This window comes from Buceros rhinoceros, unplaced genomic scaffold, assembly GCF_000710305.1.
Source record: "Buceros rhinoceros silvestris isolate BGI_N320 unplaced genomic scaffold, ASM71030v1 scaffold25393, whole genome shotgun sequence".
NCBI classification, from domain to species: Eukaryota; Metazoa; Chordata; class Aves; order Bucerotiformes; family Bucerotidae; genus Buceros; species Buceros rhinoceros.
Genome location: NW_010405814.1, coordinates 28,305 through 49,630, shown reverse-complemented (window position 1 = coordinate 49,630; position 21,326 = coordinate 28,305). Strand labels below are relative to the sequence as shown.

At 42.2% G+C, this 21,326-nt stretch overlaps 1 protein-coding gene across 1 annotated transcript in view; it reads left to right on the top strand.

Annotated features, from left to right (window-relative positions):
• Positions 1–17,710, top strand: part of LOC104491449 (chromosome unknown open reading frame, human C16orf45) — a gene marked incomplete at its 5' end in the record, with an annotated part of 22,192 nt that extends 4,482 nt beyond the window's left edge. Inside the window, 4 exons of the mRNA XM_010133878.1 lie at positions 11,321–11,394; positions 14,328–14,442; positions 15,993–16,075; positions 17,502–17,710. Of these exons, the coding sequence (XP_010132180.1) occupies positions 11,321–11,394; positions 14,328–14,442; positions 15,993–16,075; positions 17,502–17,614 (385 nt within the window). The remainder of the gene's footprint in view (positions 1–11,320; positions 11,395–14,327; positions 14,443–15,992; positions 16,076–17,501) is intronic.
• Between the last annotated feature and the right edge of the window lie 3,616 nt (positions 17,711–21,326).

Genomic DNA, 21,326 nt, shown 5'->3' with positions numbered 1-21,326 from the left:
AACCCAACACCCCAAATGGCCCGCCCTACTGGGGCAGCTCAACCATACAACACAAAATGGCTGCCCTGTCTGTGGCAGCTCAACCACACCACACAAAATGGCCGCCCTTCTGTGGCAGCTCAACCATACAACACAAAATGGCCGCCCTTCTGTGGCAGCTCAACCATACAACACAAAATGGCTGCCCTGTCTGTGGCAGCTCAACCACATAACACAAAATGGCCGCCCTTCTGTGGCAGCTCAACCATACAACACAAAATGGCTGCCCTGTCTGTGGCAGCTCAACCACACCACACAAAATGGCCGCCCTGTCTGTGGGGCTGCGGCAGCAACCGTTATCCTGACAACCCCCTTCCTCTTGCAAGAGCTGTAAGACATTTTTTCCTTGCTCAGAAGCTGTGCGTTGCCCGTACTGTCTGCTGGGCCATGTGGCACAGAGAGCTGTGGGCTGTCAGCTAGGGCAGAGAACCGTGGTTTTCCAGCGCCCGCTGCCAACGCCCCTGGCTCCAGTGGGGGCAGTGGAGCACTGGCAGGTCCATCCTGGGAGGCCTGCCTGAAAACCGGGGGATATTCGGATGCAGGGCTGTTAAATGCTTGTGTCCTCGCCCTGTCCTTCAACAAAACCACTCACTGCTCAGACCGGCCCGAGGACAGCGCCCAAGGAGGCGCCGTACGTGCCCCAGCCCAAACCCGACCGCAGCGCGGCTGACGGGGCACCGCTCCGAGCACTGAGCTGTCTGACAGGCGGCCCCGACGGCTTCCACGAACGGCGTCGTTCCTGACTGGTGGACAAGTCAGGTGCGTGCTCACACTCATCAAAACAGTTTCAAAGTTCCGAAGACAGATACCTTTTAGAAGATGCTGCAGTCTGTCTGCAGCTCCGTACCTGCCCCACAGCGCGGTTTGCGCTGGTTTAGGGACGGGCTAACAACTCGCTCTCCAAGGGGAATACCCCGTACAGAAACCTAAGTACATACACCGACAGGGATAGCTATGTGGTCTGCCTATCACCGTGATAAAGAAAACTTCCCCAAAACACAGAAAAAGTGAACATTCAGCCAGGGCTTGGAAACTGGATTTACCCTGTTTGAAAATGAACACCAAGAACTTTGAAGTGAAGACCACAAATACCCATAGGGTTTCAAGACGTGATTTTTTGTACTGCTTTGTAGTTGTTTGTATGCTCTTTTGTCTCTGCCCTGCAGATAGAAGTGGAAATTCCTTTCTGGGGTACTAAACATAATGTGAGACCTCATTCCAGCAATTAAAAACTAAAGCACTTACAAACACTTCTAATCAGTGGGACTCTGTGGAACTCTGAAGTGAAGCAAAACCACAGTACAGGGAACTCCAACTGACATCTCTGATTTTCAAATTTGTGAAGCTCCTTTAATGCAAAACACAGCTTTTAAATTTGAATAAAATTAGACGTGTGACGGCACGTCCTCAGCCTGTCCCGGGGAACATATTGATTTGGAAAGCAAGGGAAGCGGCCGAAGCCTTGTATCTGTTTAACAGATTACATGGTATTTATCACAGGGAAATAGTGCATCTTGTGTCTATACTTTAAAAGACGCCAGTTTTCTGATAATTCTTGTTTTTCTTTTTATTAATACAAAGAAATAAAGAAAGTAAAATCGACTGAAGCAATCGATTAACAGGTCATGATGTTTCTCAGACTCGGTGCAAATTGCAAGTCAAATACTAGCCTTTGAAAGCCCGTCCTTTGCTTTGATCCGTGCTGTTATTTCCTCCTTTAAAAAGAAAAGGAGGGCAGCTGGAGACAGCTGTATTCTTCATATCCAGGAGGTCCCTACCATTTCCAGCTGAATACCTGCTTGCTATGAAGAATTGCCTAAAGCTTACACGGAAACAATTTTCAGATTATGAAATCAACCCTTCCTCAATTAGGTAATGCTATAATTGACACTGTGCAATCACATTTTAGCGCAGGCAGCCACCGTCACAGCAGAGCAGACGCACTGTGATTTGCTCTACAATTACATTATGGAATCCTGTTTTTGTCTGGAGACCCTGCCTCTCTTCGTGCCCAGGATGGACCTCCTCAGGGTATGTCAAGGTTATGCAGGGATTGCGGCTGATTGCAGCATCTCTCCTTCTACTGATACTGTGAAATTTCATAAAATTATGCCAGGAGCTGTTGTGACCATCTCCAGCCAGCCCAGGAAATGAAAATAAAGCTTAAAGCCATCACATGCTATCTCCAGCTCTTCGGGGTTTATTTTCAGAAAAGCTGAGGACTCAGCACATACTGGTACGAAGGAGACAATAAGTATGGAAACGCATCAGTTTATAGCTAGCCAGCGTTCCCCCTCGTTTGCTTCTCAGGCTTCTCTCAGCTCATTTCTTAAAACATTCTCTATAAAAAGAGTTTTGGGTCAAACTGTGAATTTCCAATCTGTCTTTGCTGTTAAGGAAGGCAAATGTACCACTTCAGAACAGGCGCACTCTCTCTCCCTTTCTAATTCTCCTCTCCCACTTCCTTTTTTCTTTCCCGGTGAGACAGCAGACCCAAAAGCCGAGTTTTCTGCTCAGGCAGCATCCTCTTTGTTACACGTTTAGCGTGTTAGTGCTGTGGATGCTTGTGTGTGAATGGCTCCAGAAGCAGTTTAAGATTCCTGTCACTGGGGACGTGGAAATAGATGCCATTGTAAAAATAGACAATGCATGTGTTCGCTCAGTTTAGCTGACAGAGAAGACAAGCAGCAAAACCTCAGACCTCTGTGTGATATAGGAACAGATCAAAACTGAAACATAAAATCATTTTTAGTGCAAAATCCGTGCATTTTAAAATGTATCAGCATATCAGCATATTCCGACCCAGTATATATTAACAGTATAGGTGAGAACTTATCACCCACAGTTACTGCCTATGCCTGTGAATAGAAAAGGCATGGAGTTCTTACAAAATAGCACTCACTGTCATCATGAAACATGCTCCCTGGGAAACCCGCCAGTGCCTGATGCTGCTGGCTTTCCAGATGGAGAACAAACCTTGAAGCCAGCTACATTGGACGACCTTGAACTAAAACTGTGGAAGTTGCTGCCACCTGTGATAGCTGTCTTGGGAGTGGTTATTTCTGCCATGTAGGCGATGCTGAACGGCATTTTTTTAATGTATAGGGAATATAAGATATTAAACAGAGGGCCCTATTAGGTTGCTTTAGGCAATTATTGAAAACCATTTTACCTACCTCATTAAACTTGTTTTATCTGTAAAAATATTATAACGCAGAGTATGTGCTTAATGTCTGGGTGGTTATTACATTGCTAAACTAATACTGTGAAAAAGGCAAACTGACCCCCACATTGGCTTAGCAGAATTAAAATTGGTCATTGTCTTTGTACACTCTCACTACACACTATCAGATGACTCCCTCTTCTCCAGAGTGCTCGTAATATCTGCACCATCCAAATTCTCCATAGAACCATTCGGGGTTTTAGACCATTTTACACTATTATCTTTGCTCACTTGTAATCCCAGGAACAATTACCTTTTATGTAGATAAGTTTGCTGCAACTTGATTTGCTGTGGTAATAATCTCGTACTAGCAGTCCCACAGCTTCATTAGCTGTCCAGAGTACATAATTAATCCCTGGGTTTGTTTTGTTTTGCTTTCTTGCTTCCTGTGAGGCTTACTTTTTCTTTACTTGCCTTTTGAACCTCTCTCTTTTTCCCGCTTTGCAAAAAAACCCACCATAAATCTCTCTCTTGCTGCTGTGACTGTTACACCTAGCAGTATCGATGTAGCTGGCAGTAGTAGAGGTGGGATAGTCAGTAATGGTCGTTCTATAGAGTATTCGACCTAATGGTAGAATCTCAAATTTAGGGTGAATTCATTGTGGAGAAAAATCTACAGTCCATGTTCCTTCTAAGAACAGCAGCACATCAGCAGAGGTCAGATAGGATTCTCACCGTCCTGTCTTTTGCAGTACACACAGCACATTGGTATTTTAAAGTTCAAAAAGGTGTCTGCTGCTTACCTGGCTTTATGCAACCACCGCCAAGTAAAGCAGCATCAAGCTACACAAGAACTGCAGAAGTAAGAGGTCGATTCCTTTGGTGATGATAACCTTCAAGAAAACAACTTAGAAATCCTGTGCTGTAATTTATGAGTGTAGTAAATCTCGTAAACTCACACGAAGCGGGAGCGTGAAACTGTCTCATTACCGGCTAAAGCAAAAAATTAATCCTGTACTACAGAGCCTGCTTATGTGGACTGTTTCCATTCGGAAGTGAGAAAAGGCAGCAATGACTGCTGCCTTTGTATGAACAAAGTTAACGTCAAAGTTTAATTACTCTCTCAATACTTTGTTTCTAGTGGCCCACTAACGTAGCTTTAGCTTGCGACTTCTCAGTGGCTCAATGCCATGTGTGGCAACAGTGACAGACTCTAAGCATCACCCTGGTAAGGGTGAGAGGGAGGGAGAGCGTAAAGAGATAAAAAGGCTGTCAAAGGCGTGAATAGTGGCGGCAACTCACTGGTTGTATATTGCTAAGCACGTGTTCTGACATTTGCTTTCTTGGCCAGCTGTGATTCTTTCTCTGCTAAGGTTAAGTATGGAATTCTCTTAGGACTGTTTACTTGTTTGTACAGCATCTCGTCCTTTTCTCTGAGTTTGGCACCTAGCTGTTAACTGTAATGCACAGAAAAAACACCAACAAACCTCAGTTCTTTTTCATGAATAGTAGTTATTGTTATTGTCAGTGTTTTCTGATAAGATCTGCCTTTGCATGGAAAGGAGTAATAAATCTTTCTTCCTTCACAGTTCTATAATCTTAACAATATAATATCACTTACTGTGAATGCCTGCCTTTTTTCTCCTGATCGTATCTTGCTCTAGGAACACAGGATGCACTTTGGGATGCTGTAGAGGAGGCGGCAATTGTGGGTTGGTAGCTATTTTGCAAGAAATAATACATGTCAGGTTGTTGGCTTCGTACGATAAGGTACCTTAAGGGAAAATACCAAGCCCAGCTTTAGGAGGGATACCACGGCTGTCTCACTGATGTAGCATAGTGCGGCACATGCTATTCTGCAAGACAGGACTAACCTACGGCTGTGACTATGTCTCCATTCACCTTTCCCATCCCAAGCTCACTGCAGTGGTGTCTCATCTGCAGATATAGAGGCCTTGAGAAAATAACCAGGAAACTGTAAGCTGGGAAATAGCGCAATTTGGTTTCTGTAATGAAAGTTGTCAGATACTCAAAGCTTGAGGCTTCTGAGATTAGGGACACCATGTCTAGGGGACTGCCGTGGATCTGGGAGCCTCAAAGACGCCAGCATGCCCCCTGTAGAACTGGGAACTCCTGGAAGGACCAGGTCTGGCACGGGTCTCCCAGCATTTCAGATGGCAGCCTGGAAACCTCAGGAACAGGAATTCAGAACCGAATTGCAAAGTTCTGACTGTGCACTTGAAGATGAAAGCAGAAATACAAATCAGCTCTCAAAGAGGAAACAAAAATGCCTTTATTCAGTTTGATCTCTCTGCAGAGCCATCCCCATTGCCCTGTTTGACAGCTAACAATCAACCCCAGAGGAAAATATGACATAACACTTTCAACTGCGTGGCAGTAAAAATGCTACATTAAAAAGCTCAGGAAGGAAAAGCATTTTTTAATGATAAACATTATTTAATGAATTGTAGACTTAGTATCTGTTGGTCGAGATGTTTGTGTCTTAGATGAAAAAAAGTAAAAGGAGGAATGTGCATTAGTATCTCTGTTGGACAGCTAGGAAAATAATTATTTAATAGAAAATTTTCTTTAAATAGCGTTTTCTACATTGAATATATTTGTGGTTGTCACTGCTGTTAATAGAAGAGGGAGCAGCTCTGGGTATCTTTTGACTTAGTCATTTTTAGGTCAGTAATTTAGCACTGTATTTCCAAATGTAACCTTTAATCCCAAACTGGTTTTGATTTCCCAGTTCTTAGCTAGGTGTGGTCTGGTGTGCACGCGTGGATGGCAGAAGGAATTGTCTGCCGTGGGAGCACGTATCCAAGATAATGTATTGATAATACAGTACGATGCATAGATGGTACTCACAGTTCCTGTGACCCACCCTTCTGCGCAGTTGATCTTCCTGCAGGCAGGGATGCTGTGTAATGACGTGTAACTCCTGACCGGTGGTATTTCAGTGGACTCTCTCACTTGCCATCTGCTATAAATAGGCGAGTATAGATCAGTGATGATTCAACAGTGAATCGAAAAGTCCTGAAATGAACTGACTTGTCAACGTTTAATTTTATACCAGATACCTTTATATTCTTTTCAGCTTTGATACCAAATAGTTGCTCGTCCCGTTTTAAAACCAAGAAAAGGCCAGTTAAGTAGGAAATGTATCACTGCTGCTTCTAGAGACAATACGTGGCCAAACCTCGAGTGTCCTGCTTCTGCTGCCTAATGAGAAACAACGGCACTGCCAGACTAGTTCAAATGAGGCACGCACCAGAGCTGGCCCTCCGCTCTTACGTGCAGGCTTCTGTACACTGCAGCACTGGGGTGAGCTGCTTCCGAATGTGAATCTAACTGCTCTATCGGATGTGTTTAGACCAATTAACTTCGTCAGGTTTTGCCATGTAGAGAAATATCCCCCCCCACCACACACTAAGCAGGGCATTTCCAGGAAAGGTTCTCTTGTTACTATTGAAGTTTACAGAGAAACTTGGTAAGTAGCAGAGGAGATGGCCAAGCTCAAGAGAATTTAACAGTGTCAGTGAGAATGAAATACAGACAGCTTCTTTAGACACTGTTCTGGAGGTCTGTGAAACACGCCTTAAATATGACCTCCAGGGACTCAGATTTTCAAGTCCTGCCATCTTCAATTGTCTGAAATGACAGCTGAATTACCACATTACTTTTGCAAGTTGTGGGCCAGTGCCTCTATCCACTGTTCCTCCATCAAGACAGCACTTTTAACAAGATAGACACACTTATCTTAATAATGATATGACTTTTGATTTGTAACCGGACCTGCCAAGCAGGCTGGTCAGCAATCTGTTATCTTAATTGTCAGCTCTGTGTCTTCCAGCCTGAGCAGCACCAGGTGCTGAGCTAAATAACAAGGTGATAAACACACCATGATGACTCAGACAATGTGTGCTATATTCATTAAATGTTGTCTGTGATTTCACAGATTTATTATTAGAAGCTTTAAGAAACTAAGATGAGTTGACAGGGACAAACTGGAGTCAAATGTAGAAGGGGAGCATATATATGCTTCTTGTTTTCTTCTATTCCCAGAATACTTTCACCATTTCAGATTCCCCGCAGCTTTGGCAAGGCCTTAAAAACCTGCTGTCCCCAAGGGCAGCCTCCACTGATGTCCCTCCTCCCCACCTCAGTCCTTATTTTAACAAATCTGCAGCTTAACAACACATTACCATCTCTGTCTGTAGCAATTCTTTTTTATTTCTATACAGCTCTTTACTTCAATCACCCAAATTTCTACATCACTATTTGCTTGGTATTCAGCATCTTCATTGGTGACACCACCAATGAGATGATCTTCTTATCCCTCTATTGAGATCTTCTCCAGATACATGTAATCCTATCAACTGAGCATGACATCTGATTCTTAGACCATCTCCTAGGCTGGCGATATCAAAGTCTTCAGAAACTCTAACAATTAAGAGCATTTTACTTCTGGGACAGCAATATATTAAAACAGAACTAAAAATAATTTAAGTGCCTGCAAACCCTCTTGCAAGTGAGAGGAGGAAACAAAAACACCCCACTCTACATTAATTATTTAATTTCAAGCACTTGACTGCAATTACAGAAAACAAAAGTATCTCAGGCCTCTTACAGACATGCTGGAAGGAGCACAGATCTCCTGGCTTTGACAGGCATTCAGCAAAGGCAGTAGTTCTCTAGACACACTGAACTGCTCTGCTTGTCTTGAAATCAATGAAAAAGAGACCTGATGCTTATATAGCTGTTATTAATAGCTCTTACTCCCAAACTCGAAGCATTTGACAAACTTGCTGGCCATCTCTTTTTCATTGGCTGACCATTAAGGTGAGCATTTAGTGATTTTCCTACTGCCTTTTACTATCATTTTTGCTTTTTTCCAGACTTTTCTAGATTGCATCTAGGTCTTGGTTTTCCTCCTCAGTTGAAAAGGAGGCAGGAAAATTTGGCTGATATGGAATACTTTCTGCTGAAACAAACCAAAGCACTTAACCTGTGTCCATCAAGTACAGAACGCTGCTTTTTTAAGTCCTGTCTGCCATTATCTTCAACAGCCTCCAAGATCTTCCAGGGTGCAGCTGAACGGGAGGTCTGCTCTGTTTCCTCGCCCTCCTCCCCCTCAGTCCAGATGGCGCATGGCAGAGGTGACTCACGCTGTCGCCTCACTTGTGGATCTTAGGGGATGACAGCGCTCAGAGCATCCTCCTGCTAACTGGACCACAGAAACATCTATTGGGGCTGAGTCACTGTGCCAGATTACTGCAGACTCTTCCAACCCACTAATTTTTCTGTCATTTTGAGACATGTTTAGAAAATCTTTTGCTCATGCTGTTTATTCATTATGAGTTATTTTATCTTTTATTTTGGGCAGAGAGTCTGCTTTTAGCTTTTGATGATATAGCTTAAAATACCAAGAGAAAAGAATAAAACATGCTTATGGGATATCTCTGAGCATACAGAGGGTTCCTTGCAATAAGCCATCAAGTAACAGAAAAGCAGAATTACAGACGCGTCAGGAATACATGAAAGCACACTGAGAATTCATCCCTAGTACAATACTATTGCAATTAGTCCAGGAATAGATTTGGGCTCTTAACAAGAGAAATGTTTTATCATGCTCACAACTCATGTGTTTAAGATTGCTGGGGAGACATTTAAAGCTCAGCTCTGGAGGAAAAACTGACATATTGTAACTGCAGTTTGCTTTACTCATGTTTTTTCTACAACATCAAAAATGATTTCATAGGGATTGGAAAGAGCATATTATCTATTCCAGAGAACAGAGAGTTCAGCAAAGGTTCTTTGTCTATTGGAGATTTTATACACGTCTTGAGCAGCAGATACCTTAAACAGGCCTGGAGGGTGTCTTTTCAGTACCCTATGCCATGCCATCTTGGCAGGGGAAAAGCCATTGCGTTCTGCGCAGACCAGCATCCTCACTGTGCCGCTCCCTTTCACGAAAAGCACCAGGTGCACAGGGAGCACAACCATGCTCCTAAATAAGCTGGACAGACGCTGGGTAACTTCTCTTGCCCATTTTCCTCTCTGGTATTAGAGGAGAGAAACCGCGGCAGAATTCGGGTCAGGGTGTTCCTCCAGCTTCCTGGAAGAAGGTTAGGGGACCCAAAGGAGGTTTATTTTCTCTCCTCTGCAGATTCCCATAAGCTGTTTTTACTTCCTAAAGAGGTCTGACAGTAATACAAACCTGCTCTGAAACACTGCTGAATACAGCAGTTCAATATTGAACACTTCTCACCCAGAAACCGTCATCTTTGTTAACCATGGTCATTTTCCTCAAATATGTTAAGACTCATTCTATTAACACGACACCCAAAGTGCATGAACAGAGAATGGGTAAGAAGCTGTGAGGCTTGCTCACGTCCCAGCACATTTTGAATACTGATTCTCCTGAGGGGATCGTGTTTAAAATTGTTAATTGATAGAAGTAATTTCAGTACCATTTAGCATGATGGATCCCAAGAGTAAAACAGGCTTTGCTTCTGATCAGCATGAATAATATGGGGAGCCCAAGAATAAGTATAGATCAGTATAAAAGTCTCTGCCTCCAAGTGCCCTAAATACATCCAGCAGCCCTGAGGCTAGCATGCTGAGCTTCCCAATAAAATACGTCTTACAAGACAGACATACGGTGGGAGAGAAGATCCCAAGGAGAAGTGACAATAAACACCTAAACAAGGAAAAGAGGTCAGCAATAAACATTCTGAGAGAAGTAAAACGGAATAGGAATGGCAGCCATAGCACAGTGCAAGTGGCAGAACAGGTAGGATGGAGTTAACCAAAGCAGCAAACAATAAAAGGAAAACCATGTTTTAATAACATGAGCAGGGCAGCTGAAGGACCGCTCCCTGTGGAGACCTGCCTTCCATGCAGAGGCGGCAGGGAAAGTAAAAGCTGTTGGGTTGTGATTAAAATCTTATTTGTGCCAGAAACACCTAGTTTTTCCACTCCTCACTTAATTCAATAATTTGACTACACATCTTTTGCACATTTCCTCTCACGTACATACTCTAATTCTCTCGAAATACCATTGTGACAACCCATGTTCTGATAGCCCTTCAGCTACCTACAGGTGCTTAGGCAGCAGGCAGCCCACCCTCCAGGCAGAGGATTATGAAATAAGGACTCGAGATCTGTGGGCAGGGATAGCATCAGTGACATCCAAGCTGAAGAATGTACAGTGAATCAAAGGCTGGTTTTTGTATTCTTCAGGGCATCATTTCACAATGGAAGTTCCTGATGCAGCCCTCAGAACCAACACCTGAGCCTTGGCTGCCAATATGGTTGAGATACAAAAATAAAACATTTGCAGGAAGCTAATGTTGATGTTTACTGGCTTCCAGGGAAATAGTTCAGTATAGCAGCTCTCAGGATAGGTATCACTTTCAACAACAACTAAAGGTGCTAATATTACAAGGGGTTTTTGACCTGTCTTCTGTGTCATATCATTAACGGATTTCTGCACACATCCAGGATTTGAAGCACTCATGTCAACCACAGAAGACATCCGCCCAAGGCACAAGACCTCAAAATATTTAGATGCCAAATTATGACAGTTTCAGATCTCTGGTATCAAGGCTAAGTTATTAGTAAGGGCATAAAGAAAGTCGGTAGCAGAATATAAACCTTGTCTCGGATGTGGCAAACAATGTATTTGCTTCTGCCACGCATTTCTAGGCTCCCTGTTTTTCTCACTCTTGCTCTTTTCCCTAGTGAAAACTATTGCTGCAGTATGTGCAATATGGCACACCTTTCTTTTTCATGACTATTAAACATACAGATGCCCATTCTGGAATGTTCAGTGACATTCAAGAAAGCAAAAGGCACCTGAAATAATCTCCAGGGACAACATGACCTACACAAAAATTAGATCTCAGTAAGACAAGAAATTGAGGGCTCAACAGACATTAGTATTAAACACCTTTTCCTATCTATTAAAACTGGTGAACAGTATCAGTACCCCAGGGCTAAACCTCTGCATTTCAGGCTGGTGCATAGGCAAGGGACAGAATTATGTATCACAGGAGACTGGGCTGATCGCATGAAGACGTGTCTGTGACCATGCTTTTTCTGTTTCTGCAGGATGGATGACATCCAGCTATGCAAAGACATTATGAACCTTAAGAGCGAGCTGCAGAGTTTGGTAGCAATCCCAGGTAACAGCTATCTCCAGCCCTGTGTTAGGATAATGGTTGGGTGATGCATGGGTGGGGATGGGGAACACACCTCTGCACCTAACCGTCTCTTTTTCCTCTAGTCCTCGCTCCTCCCATTTTTCTTCCCATCTTTAACCTCCTGGTCTCTAAATTTATCTACATGCTGTATTTCACTGCTCTGTTGGCAGCAACTCTGCAAATACCACTCAAAGGCAGCACCCATTCCTTAGTTCTTGCAGTCTCAAGGGAACTAAGTGGCACCAAGAGTGCTGAGGTATCAGATAAAAGGGAGAAAGGGACATAACTTATAACCATAACTGTGAATGTGATTTTTTTCTAGATAAACCAATTCATTATCAACACCTGTAGTTCAATCCACCCTCTAGAATAAAACAAAACAAGTTTCTATGAAAAGCAAGGGGCAAAAGTTTGTGTTTTGCCTTAATTCTCTGCCAAGTCACTGCTCTAAGCAGGGGCGGAGCTGTGGGCAGATTTGCAGTCCTTACCACCAAACTGCCGCTGACAGCAATGAGGAATTTTGCTTCACTACAGCTCTGCTGTTTTAGATCATGCACAACAGCCCTACACTGTTCAAGAAAAAAAAGTACAGACAGATCCTGCAAAACTCTCAGCAGCTGCAGTGGGCCATTCACACTAGACACTACTGCGTGGCCTCCAGCACGCTTCAGGAATCATTTGGTGCTGCCTTGCTAGTAAGGACAAGTTTTGACTCTGTTATCCTAATTTTTTTCCTCCCACATTTTATTGTGCAACTTCAAAGGGAATACGAAACAGGAGTCTACACTGAGGCCACACATTCTTAATGTATTAGAACCTCTCCACTTTTCCTTGCACCCAAAAAAAGTGGATTCATAATATTTCTTATTTTTCTTTAAAATTCTTAGTTACTTAGAGGTCACATTTTTAACTTCTGTTCACACTGTTGGTACATTATTGGTTTAAACAGTATTGGAAAGGATTATGAGTCCTAGAAAATACCTAGGAATGATTGCCCTTGCCCACTTCTAGTCTGCAGCTTTCCTACCCTAACCTACAGTTAGGGTGGATTAGTTTTAATTTTTTTTTAGTTTTTCTTAACCTTTTAGAAACTATTTTCCAGTCTTAAGCAGAGATTCACAGAGAGCAATTTCTCCTTAGCACTCTGCAAATTTCAGCAAACTTAAAAATTAAGGCTCTGGAGTTGGACCCGCACCACCTTTTGGCAGACTCACAGGAATACTTCTGTCTCAACGAAGACAAGGCAGCTGCTGGCATTCACACAGAATTAAGTGCTTTTCCAGGTTAGGCACACACTGTGTCAGCACCTTCCAGAAATGGGTTCATCTGTAACAACTGACCAGTTAGCACACAGATGTGACCAGAAAGAGCTGCTCTTCGGTTGCAGTAGGCATGGCGCCAGCCTCTCAGCACACACAGTAGGCGGTACCGTGCCACAGTTAAGAATGTATGTATTTGGCACGCAGTTTCCTGAAGGATCTCTCATTCTCATTCTGGGAAGAGGATAGACTGAAAAGGAGTAGAAAGGAGCTTCTGCCTTCAGTAGTGAGAGGAGGAGATCTCTTGCTCCACAGACATAAGAGGCAGAGCAAGAAAAAGCAGTGATTTTAAGCATTCTTCTTTTTTCTCTGCTGCAAATTCAGCATCACAGGAATTCTCTATAGGTCACAACATAGAGGTCTTGAATATTTGTAGTCATCAATAACCGCCTTCCTTTATCATTTCTAAAAGATAAAACACAGAAATTCATTCCAGATGAAGCAGCCTTAGGTATATTACAAATTATCTCCTCTGCTACTGGCAGACCATAATTTAAAATTCTCCAAGGAGTATGACCTCCTAAGATTAAGACTTGCAGAATTTCATTGTCTTGAAAATATATTCAAGGTGGTTTTATCTCACTAAGGAATGTATTTACTGCAGAAATTTCCAGCAGTAAGCATCCTGAAGCCCACGATCCAAAATTAAACAATTGTTTTTCAAATGCCTGATTTATCTGTTTAAAATATTTTGTAAGGTCATTTAGCAGACATAACATAGCTCAGATGCATTAGACTGCAGGCAGCTTGCCCCTCAGACAGCTCATACTTAAGTTTCTCTAAACACAGTTCTACTGCTCAAAACCCAAATTCTTGATTTAATGCAAAGTGTCTTCTCAGCTAATCAAAATTTTCAGCTTCTTGAAGAAATACACGCGCTGGGATTTTCCTCTGGCTTTCTCATCTCTGCTCCGCTGACTAGGTTTGAAGATCTCCGTCAGCGCTGTAATCCCTAACAATCATGCGTTTTAATTTGGGACAGGCACATCTTTCATGTCACAAAGTTTGTTTATAGACAACCTAGTGTTTACAGACTGGCCAAATAACAAGGACATTTACTACTCAGATTTTTGAAGAACAGGGAAAATAAGCACTTTCATTTATTTTCCCACATTTTGCAGTTGGTGCTATTTGTGTGGATTTGCAGCACACCTACCTTACCATAGTAGAAAACCCCCAAGTGTTGTGGTCAACAGCCAAAGCTGTCCTGAAATACAGAGAAACTGTTCCTTTTGGCGTGGTCTCATTTTCCGTGAGGTCAAAGGGAGTTTGTACCATGGATTTTAATGAAGCATCCTGTACTGTTTTCTTAACAAAGCTCTTTAGAAAATTCAAAGCAGTGTCTTGCAGAGTAATTTAATATTAAAAGAAGGCTTGGCAAGCCCCCCAGGAGTCTCCAGGCCATTAAGCTGATTAGATGTAACAGCAGCAAGTAGGAGAGAAAGGAGGCAGTGACAAGAACTTGCTGGGGTTTTGTGACTCATACCTGAAGAACCATTGACTTCCATCAGCAATTCATTCATAGAAATCTGCACTGTCCACCCCCTGCCCTCTAGAATACAAAGTAGTAAGTCTCTTTCCTCTGTTTTTGAACAGAAAAAGAAAAAACAAAGATGGAGAAACAAAGAGAGGATGAACTGATTCAGAAGATCCATAGACTTGTACAAAAAAGAGATTTTCTTGTAGATGATGCAGAAGTGGAGAGATTACGGTAAGAGCTAAAAGCAACTGAACTTAGATTTCACAAGTAATGTTATAGCGGAGTGAAACAAAATTTACATCAACATTAATGGGAGAGAATTGGTCCTTTAGAACAGTTTATCAAGTTAAAAGCATCCTCCTACTTCCATAGGAAAAACATTAAAACCTGATTACTGCACCTCGGTGGCTCTTTAGCCCATTAATGATTCAGTCATCTTATGACTACAGTAGGGTTTGGTCTCTTACTTTCCTACCAGGAAGTGCCTGAGCATTGACCATTAAAAAGAGAATGATATTTGCTGCTACCAGACGATCTTCTTTGCTTGGGTAGACATGAAAGTAAATTCTACAAGGGGCTTATTTATAGACATCTAATCTGCCTTAAGAAGTTATTAATGTGGTCAGGTTTTATTATTACTATTCTCACCCTGCCATAGAAAAAACCGCAATTACTAACACAGGTCTACCTAACCTAAAGCATGAGTTCACAATGGTTTCATCTTGGTATCTTAGCCCAAATTTCCTGAGAAACCTGTAGGCTTCCTCAGAAGTTCATTTCCAGCTGTTGCACTGAGATCCCGCTACACACTACAAAGAGAGTTTTGCTATTACTTCCCCTGTCTCTTTCAAAGTAAAGATTCAAAGCTCACCAGTTCATATGTCTTAAACAACAGTATGTCTTCCAACACATTAAAATTCCAAGCGAGCAAAGGACAGGGCAGAAGAAAGCTCGCCAGAACCCTGCAGCTGATCAAAGAGAGCTGCCCAGAGTCAGCAGCTGACAAGAAGCCTGAGCTAGTAATGTAACCCAGAGTCTCAACTGCTAGTTCAATGTGCAAATCGCAAAACCTCATCAGCGGCCAGACAATGCAGGAGCCTGTCAGCTTCTGAAAGTGTACTGCACTGTGCAGGTGTGAATACATTAGTGTCCATTGACACCTGCAGTAAAACCTGAGCATTTTCCATAAAGCTGTTGATAAAATCTGCATTTCCTCTAAACTGAGAGAGTCAATCAGTGCACTCACTGTTAAGATTTAAATAACAAAACAGCAAAGAAACTAACATGGAAATATCTTTAATAGATACAATCAAGGTTAGCAACACAATCTTTATTTTGGGCCTAATGCCTTCACCTTTGGGCAGAGGGAAATACACTCGCTTTTGGTAAACCCTAACAGCAGAAGATCGTGAGCAGCAGAATCACCACAGTATGCATTCTCTGCCTTTTGTAGAGGAAGCATCCTGAAGCACTCGAGGCCGACTTAAAATAGGTGACGCGATGGTTTAAACCCACTGACTAGGGAATATGAATCCAACGCTATCAGAGACAAGTGAAGAACCTTGGGGAAAATTCTGTCTCTGAATTCTACAAGAAGTTTATTACCATTTGCATTTCTGGAAATAATTTGCTCTTTAATAAGCAGCAAAATTAAGTGTTTTTAAAAAGAACAAAGTGAATTGTTTACTAGTGATTGGATCCCAGCTACTCTAGCTTTTACTGTCCCAATTGCAGAGAAAGCAGATTTTCTGTAACAGATTAATTTTCCTTTTTTCCACTAGAGAGAAAGAAGAAGACAAAGAGATGGCTGAATTCCTTCGCACCAAGTTGAAACCCTTAGACAAAGCAACACAGTCTCCTACCAGTGAGTTCCTAAACGTTAAGAAAAACAAGTGGAATAAAACAAAGCAATAAAACAATAGGAAAAGCTCCAAAGACAACCAGATAACAGATCATTTTCAAAGGCCAAGCTGGGGCAGTCTCTGCCAAAAGCTAGGTTAATCTGGCTCCATCACCTGAAACACAATAGGGTGTCAACAGTTGCTGCCCACTTAGAATTCATACACCCCGTTACCCCCTAAAACTGCATCCAAGTCACCTGTGGCCACTTCAAAATTGCTTTGTACATTTTAAATATGCAAAGTGGATTTGACTACACATTGCCACAAACTGCTTTTGTAAGCAGCTAGATTTATTTTGCCATTCATTTTCCCATCTTGTTCTGCAAAATTAACTGGGGGAAAAAACCTTAAGATACACACTAGGGCATCTGTTTTACTGCAAGGCAAGATGGAATCTAGATAAAAGACTGCCGACTTCCATATCTGCCCCAAATTTCTTACATCTCACCAGCGCTAACAGGCTTTTTGAGCACCTCAACCCAAAACACTTAGGGACAGAACTGCAGACACTAATTTTTCAAGACACTAAGCAGACTACATGATGCCTTGGAAGCTTTTAGCTGCAACTTTCAAACAGAGCATGAGCTCTGGAGGTTAACAGATAGATTTTGACCTGTCTCAGCAGAGCTCTTAGGCAAGGAGATAGTCAAGTGAGAGTGATACTCTTTTTAGAAAGTGAATGTGGTCCACCAGCTGAAGAGGTCTGTACCCAAATACACCGCCGTTCTGCACAGCTGAAGACGTTGCTAGAGTTACCAGAGGGATGTGGAATGACTGAAGTTTGAGGACAAGGTTGACAGACACATTTTAAGATGCATCACTGATTATTTATACCCTTTTAGCCTCTGAGAATGTGACTCATATCCCTTGTTCATTTACTTCACGTCATTGCTTTTTAATACAGTCTTAGAGACAAAAAGATTCTTTTTCACCCTGAAAAATTAAAACATACCTTTACCTTGTTCTGCTCATTATGACACCCAAGTTGATGAGAGAATAAACTCTAGCAATACTGTTGTTCTTCAGCTTCTTAGTTGTTGGGGTTAGAATACATTAAGATGACTTTCTGTTATCTGACCCTAAGGCTGTGCACACAGCCCTAAGGCTGGGACACCTGGATTGAACAAGATGAAAGAATTTTACTCTCCCATTAAGAGGTCTGGATTCTTTAGCCCCTCTTAACTCCCTCCCTTGAAGAGATAAGACTTCCTGAGCACTCTGAACGCACATTCCAGCTTGGTTACTACCAGTGTCAGGTGTACTGGCCAAACAAGAGTTTAGAAATTCAGTGGTGTGGGGAGGACAGGAAAGGTTTGCATTAAGTCAGAAGTAAGAAGAAATAGTTTGGCCAGCTCTGGTTTTAATGGTACCCTGTTTTGAACATTGCAGGCAGCCCAGCAGAAAAGAAGGCAGAACCTCCTCCAAACAAGCCGACCGTGGCCAAAGCAGGATTAGCTATTATTAAAGATTGTTGCGGGGCCACACAATGCAACATCATGTAGCTCTGAGCTCTCGACCACGTTTGTCTTCTGAAATGTTTTCACTGACTGGAACTGTAGGGTGAGGGAAGCTAACAGCATCCTGCTAAGGGAATCAAGAGCACCCGGTACAGCAGTAACAGATGGAACGTACGCTGGCAGGTTCTTCACTGTTGCATGGATCACTCAACACGCATGCCTATAAACAAAAGAAATCTATATAGTGGTTGTCCAGTGACCAGAAAAGATATGTAGTAGAGTCAACAAGGCCACCCCTGTGATAAAAGTGAATGATAAGAGGGTATATTTCATCCAGAAAGCAGTAAAACAGCAATTCTACTAGACCATCACTAAGATTGTTGTACACGTCTCCCCCTTAACAAGCAGCATCCCAATTGCTGAAATAGCCCACTTGGGCTGCTTCTCAAAACAAAGCTGCAAGTAGCAATGCTGTAGATATCACAACTGATGGACAAAGCAACTTTAGGATAATGATGATGTTGCATACAAAATAGTTATCAGACTAGTGTGATGTTCAACTACTTTGCTGTGGAGTTTTACTTCCAATTGTTCCTCAAGAATGAGGATCAGTGACAAGGATGCTGCAAGTGGAGATAGATTTTTATATCCCATACAATTTCCAAATTATTCAAGGCAACTGAACGTTGCTTGTACTAGGAAAAGTCAGTCTCTGGCACAGCTTTCGGAAGCACAGCCACAGTAATCTGCAAATAGATGATGCAGTCCAAAGCTGTGTCATTCCTCTTCTAGAGCTCCACCTCACATGGAGTCAGAGAAATATTCACCCAAAGAGTTTTGTCCACCGGGAAAAGTTACATGCAGTATGAGATTACATATCACTGGTAGGTTGCCATGAGGAGAGTGGAAGACAAACAGATTTTAACTAATATTTAAACAATGCTTAGAACAACTATTGTGTATTACATCACCATAAACTATCAAGCACAGGAAGGCACTAGCCACCCGAGACAAACTGACCAGAAGACAAATATACAAATATAGAAGTAGAGGTTTGTGGTAGGAAGATCACATTCTACACAAAATAGGTTTAAAATTAAGGGAAATACAGAGAGACTTACCTGTGTTACACCATTAGATGTGTTTCTGGTCTCTATGCAGATTAAGCCTTGTAGAACCTAATATCTTTATATTTGCTGTCAGTAGCTGGTTTGTCTGTGTAATGGTATTTCATATAAATGTACTGTGATAGGTGTAAATAAAATAAACATACGTGTATCTAATGTGAAAAATCTCAGGCTTAGAAATTACAAACAGATAGCAAAAACTTCCTAAAATAAAAGTTTAAGAGGCACTTCCATTTCGTGAAGGCAGCTAAGTGAGGTGTGCACTTGTATACAAAGGAACCACAGTTACAGGAAAGGAGAAAAAACCCCATTGACAGCAGTTACCCAAAAAGAATAAACAGAAATATTTTTTAGAGAAACTATCTTAAGGCTCAAGGGGATAGACACCATCTAAAGCAACTCAGACTATCCTTGTACAAGTAAAGCCTAACCCCTAGCACTGGACTGTTTTGATGAAGAACGTTTGCATTTCCAGAATCACTTGTTGCAGTACTGCAGACTCACTTGGACAAAGAACCTACATTGAGTTTCTTAATGTTTAAGGATCAAGGAGAAGAAAACATAATATGTTTCCATTAAGTCATGAAGCACTTTAATTACTTCGACCAAAGACAGAAGAACGAAAGGTATCCAGAGGCTGAACAGTCCCATGAAGTTATTGCATCCTAGTTGATAGATGTGACACGTTAAGCTCTGTAGCTGTGAACATCTACTCTATCAGGTATGGGTTGGACCTGCAAACATTAACAGAATTAGGAGGAAAACTTGTTTTAAGGGGGAATACACACTAGAGGGGAAGAAATACCCACTGGCTTCTGTAAAATTCAACAGCCTCTTGAATTTAGTGGTACCTAATTAAGACATCAGGAATCATCAGTATCTTCAGGCAAGAGGCAGATGTTCGGTGCCATTAACAAAGGCAAGTGGAAGTTAGGGAAAAACCTGTAGTGAAGCCTAACTTAAAGCCTTAGGAGGATCAGCTGTTGACCACGTATTACAAATGCTGTAAGGGAAGGGTCCCAAAGGACTTCCCACAGAGCACAGAGGGCAAGAGGTGAGTTAGGCACATCAGCATTTAAGCCAGGCTGAGCCCTGCGTGCTGCAGGGAGGCTATACCCCCTTGGGAAGAACAGTGAAATCAATAATGTAGGTTTGTACCAAAAAATTAACAGGAAAGAGTTAGAAATTTCTGGGACACAACACTGCTGACTAGGCTACAGAGCCCCCTCCTTTAAAATGAAAAAAGGACACAGGAAGTGTGAAGATGTAATATTCGTGTACAGTTCGCACTGCTAGCCAGTGCCCCGAAGGACCTAGAACTACAGCAGTTTTAATGAGGGTGAACTTCAGTGTCAGATGTTCTAGCTTGGCTCAGCCAAGAGGTTTTCTTTGTGTAAATTTGTTTTGTTTTTCATTAGCAAATGCTTCACTTCCAGCTTTATTCGGGTGGATTTGAACAGCTCGCCTGCAGTGCACTAGTGGTTCCTTTAGGAGGGGATCAGTGATGCTGCTTAGCAATAAAGCCCTGGATTCTTTAGACTCTGAGGTGAGATTCTCAGCTATGGTCAACACTGGCTTAACAGAAACAGCAGAGCCTTAAGTGAGACGGAATGGTTGTAAATAAACAAATGAAGCATGTAAGAATCTCGGTCCTTGTTTTTAAAAATCAGACTGAGCCACCGGCTACTCTCAAAGAACGAGGGGTTTTGTAACTTCCACAATCCTCTGAACAGCACTTACACAATCCCCATAGGTAAAATCAGCAGAAAATAGATCAGACAAGTATCTTTAGGAGACTACCCTGAGTAACCAGCATCATTTCAGAGACGATTTTCAAATACCTGTCACTGTCTGCAAAGAAGGACATCATTTCTTCTGGAAATCCTGTTTATCACTTCAGGAAGAATGCAGGGCATCAGAAAAAGAAAAATTAAGGTGCATTTGACACACGGCTTCCTCTGTAAACTGGTTAACATGGTGGGTATATTCAGGAAAGGATCTTGGTCTAATGAGACCAACAAGAGTGCTCAAGTGTTGTTTGTACTAAGTACCATTTCTACCAGCAAGTGGCTCTCTTGTACCTTCCCCTAGGCCTACTAAATCTCTTCAAATCTAAACATATTTCCAAATAAACTAAGCTACTGTGTATACTATGTTTCTTCCTGTTACTTGAACTAAGTGGTTGTGAACTAAAACAGTTATTGTGCTGCTATATTTCTCAAAACCAGATTATTCTGCAAGAAGGGAATAATTTGGTAAGTTTGTGGTCCTACTGAAATAAAGGATTTTATCTAGATTATACATACTGTTTTCTCCAGTGACACCTCCCCAACAAGAACCACCCAAAACCCCTACGTCATGAAGCTCCTAGGTGACTTTGAAAACTCACTACAGCTCAGAGCACTGCACAGATGAGAAGGCAGTTCCCAGCCCTACATCAGGAAGATAAAGGTCCTGACATCTGAGTATCAGAAACATTGCCAAGCCAGCAGGGCTTAACAGCATTTAAAAGCAATTTAAAAAAATCTGCACTGTCTGCTCAGACTGGTTTTACTGATGTTACCAGAAGTGAGGGGCTTCGGAGATCTCGGGGACCAGAGCCTACCCGACCAAACACAAGAAACGGAAGG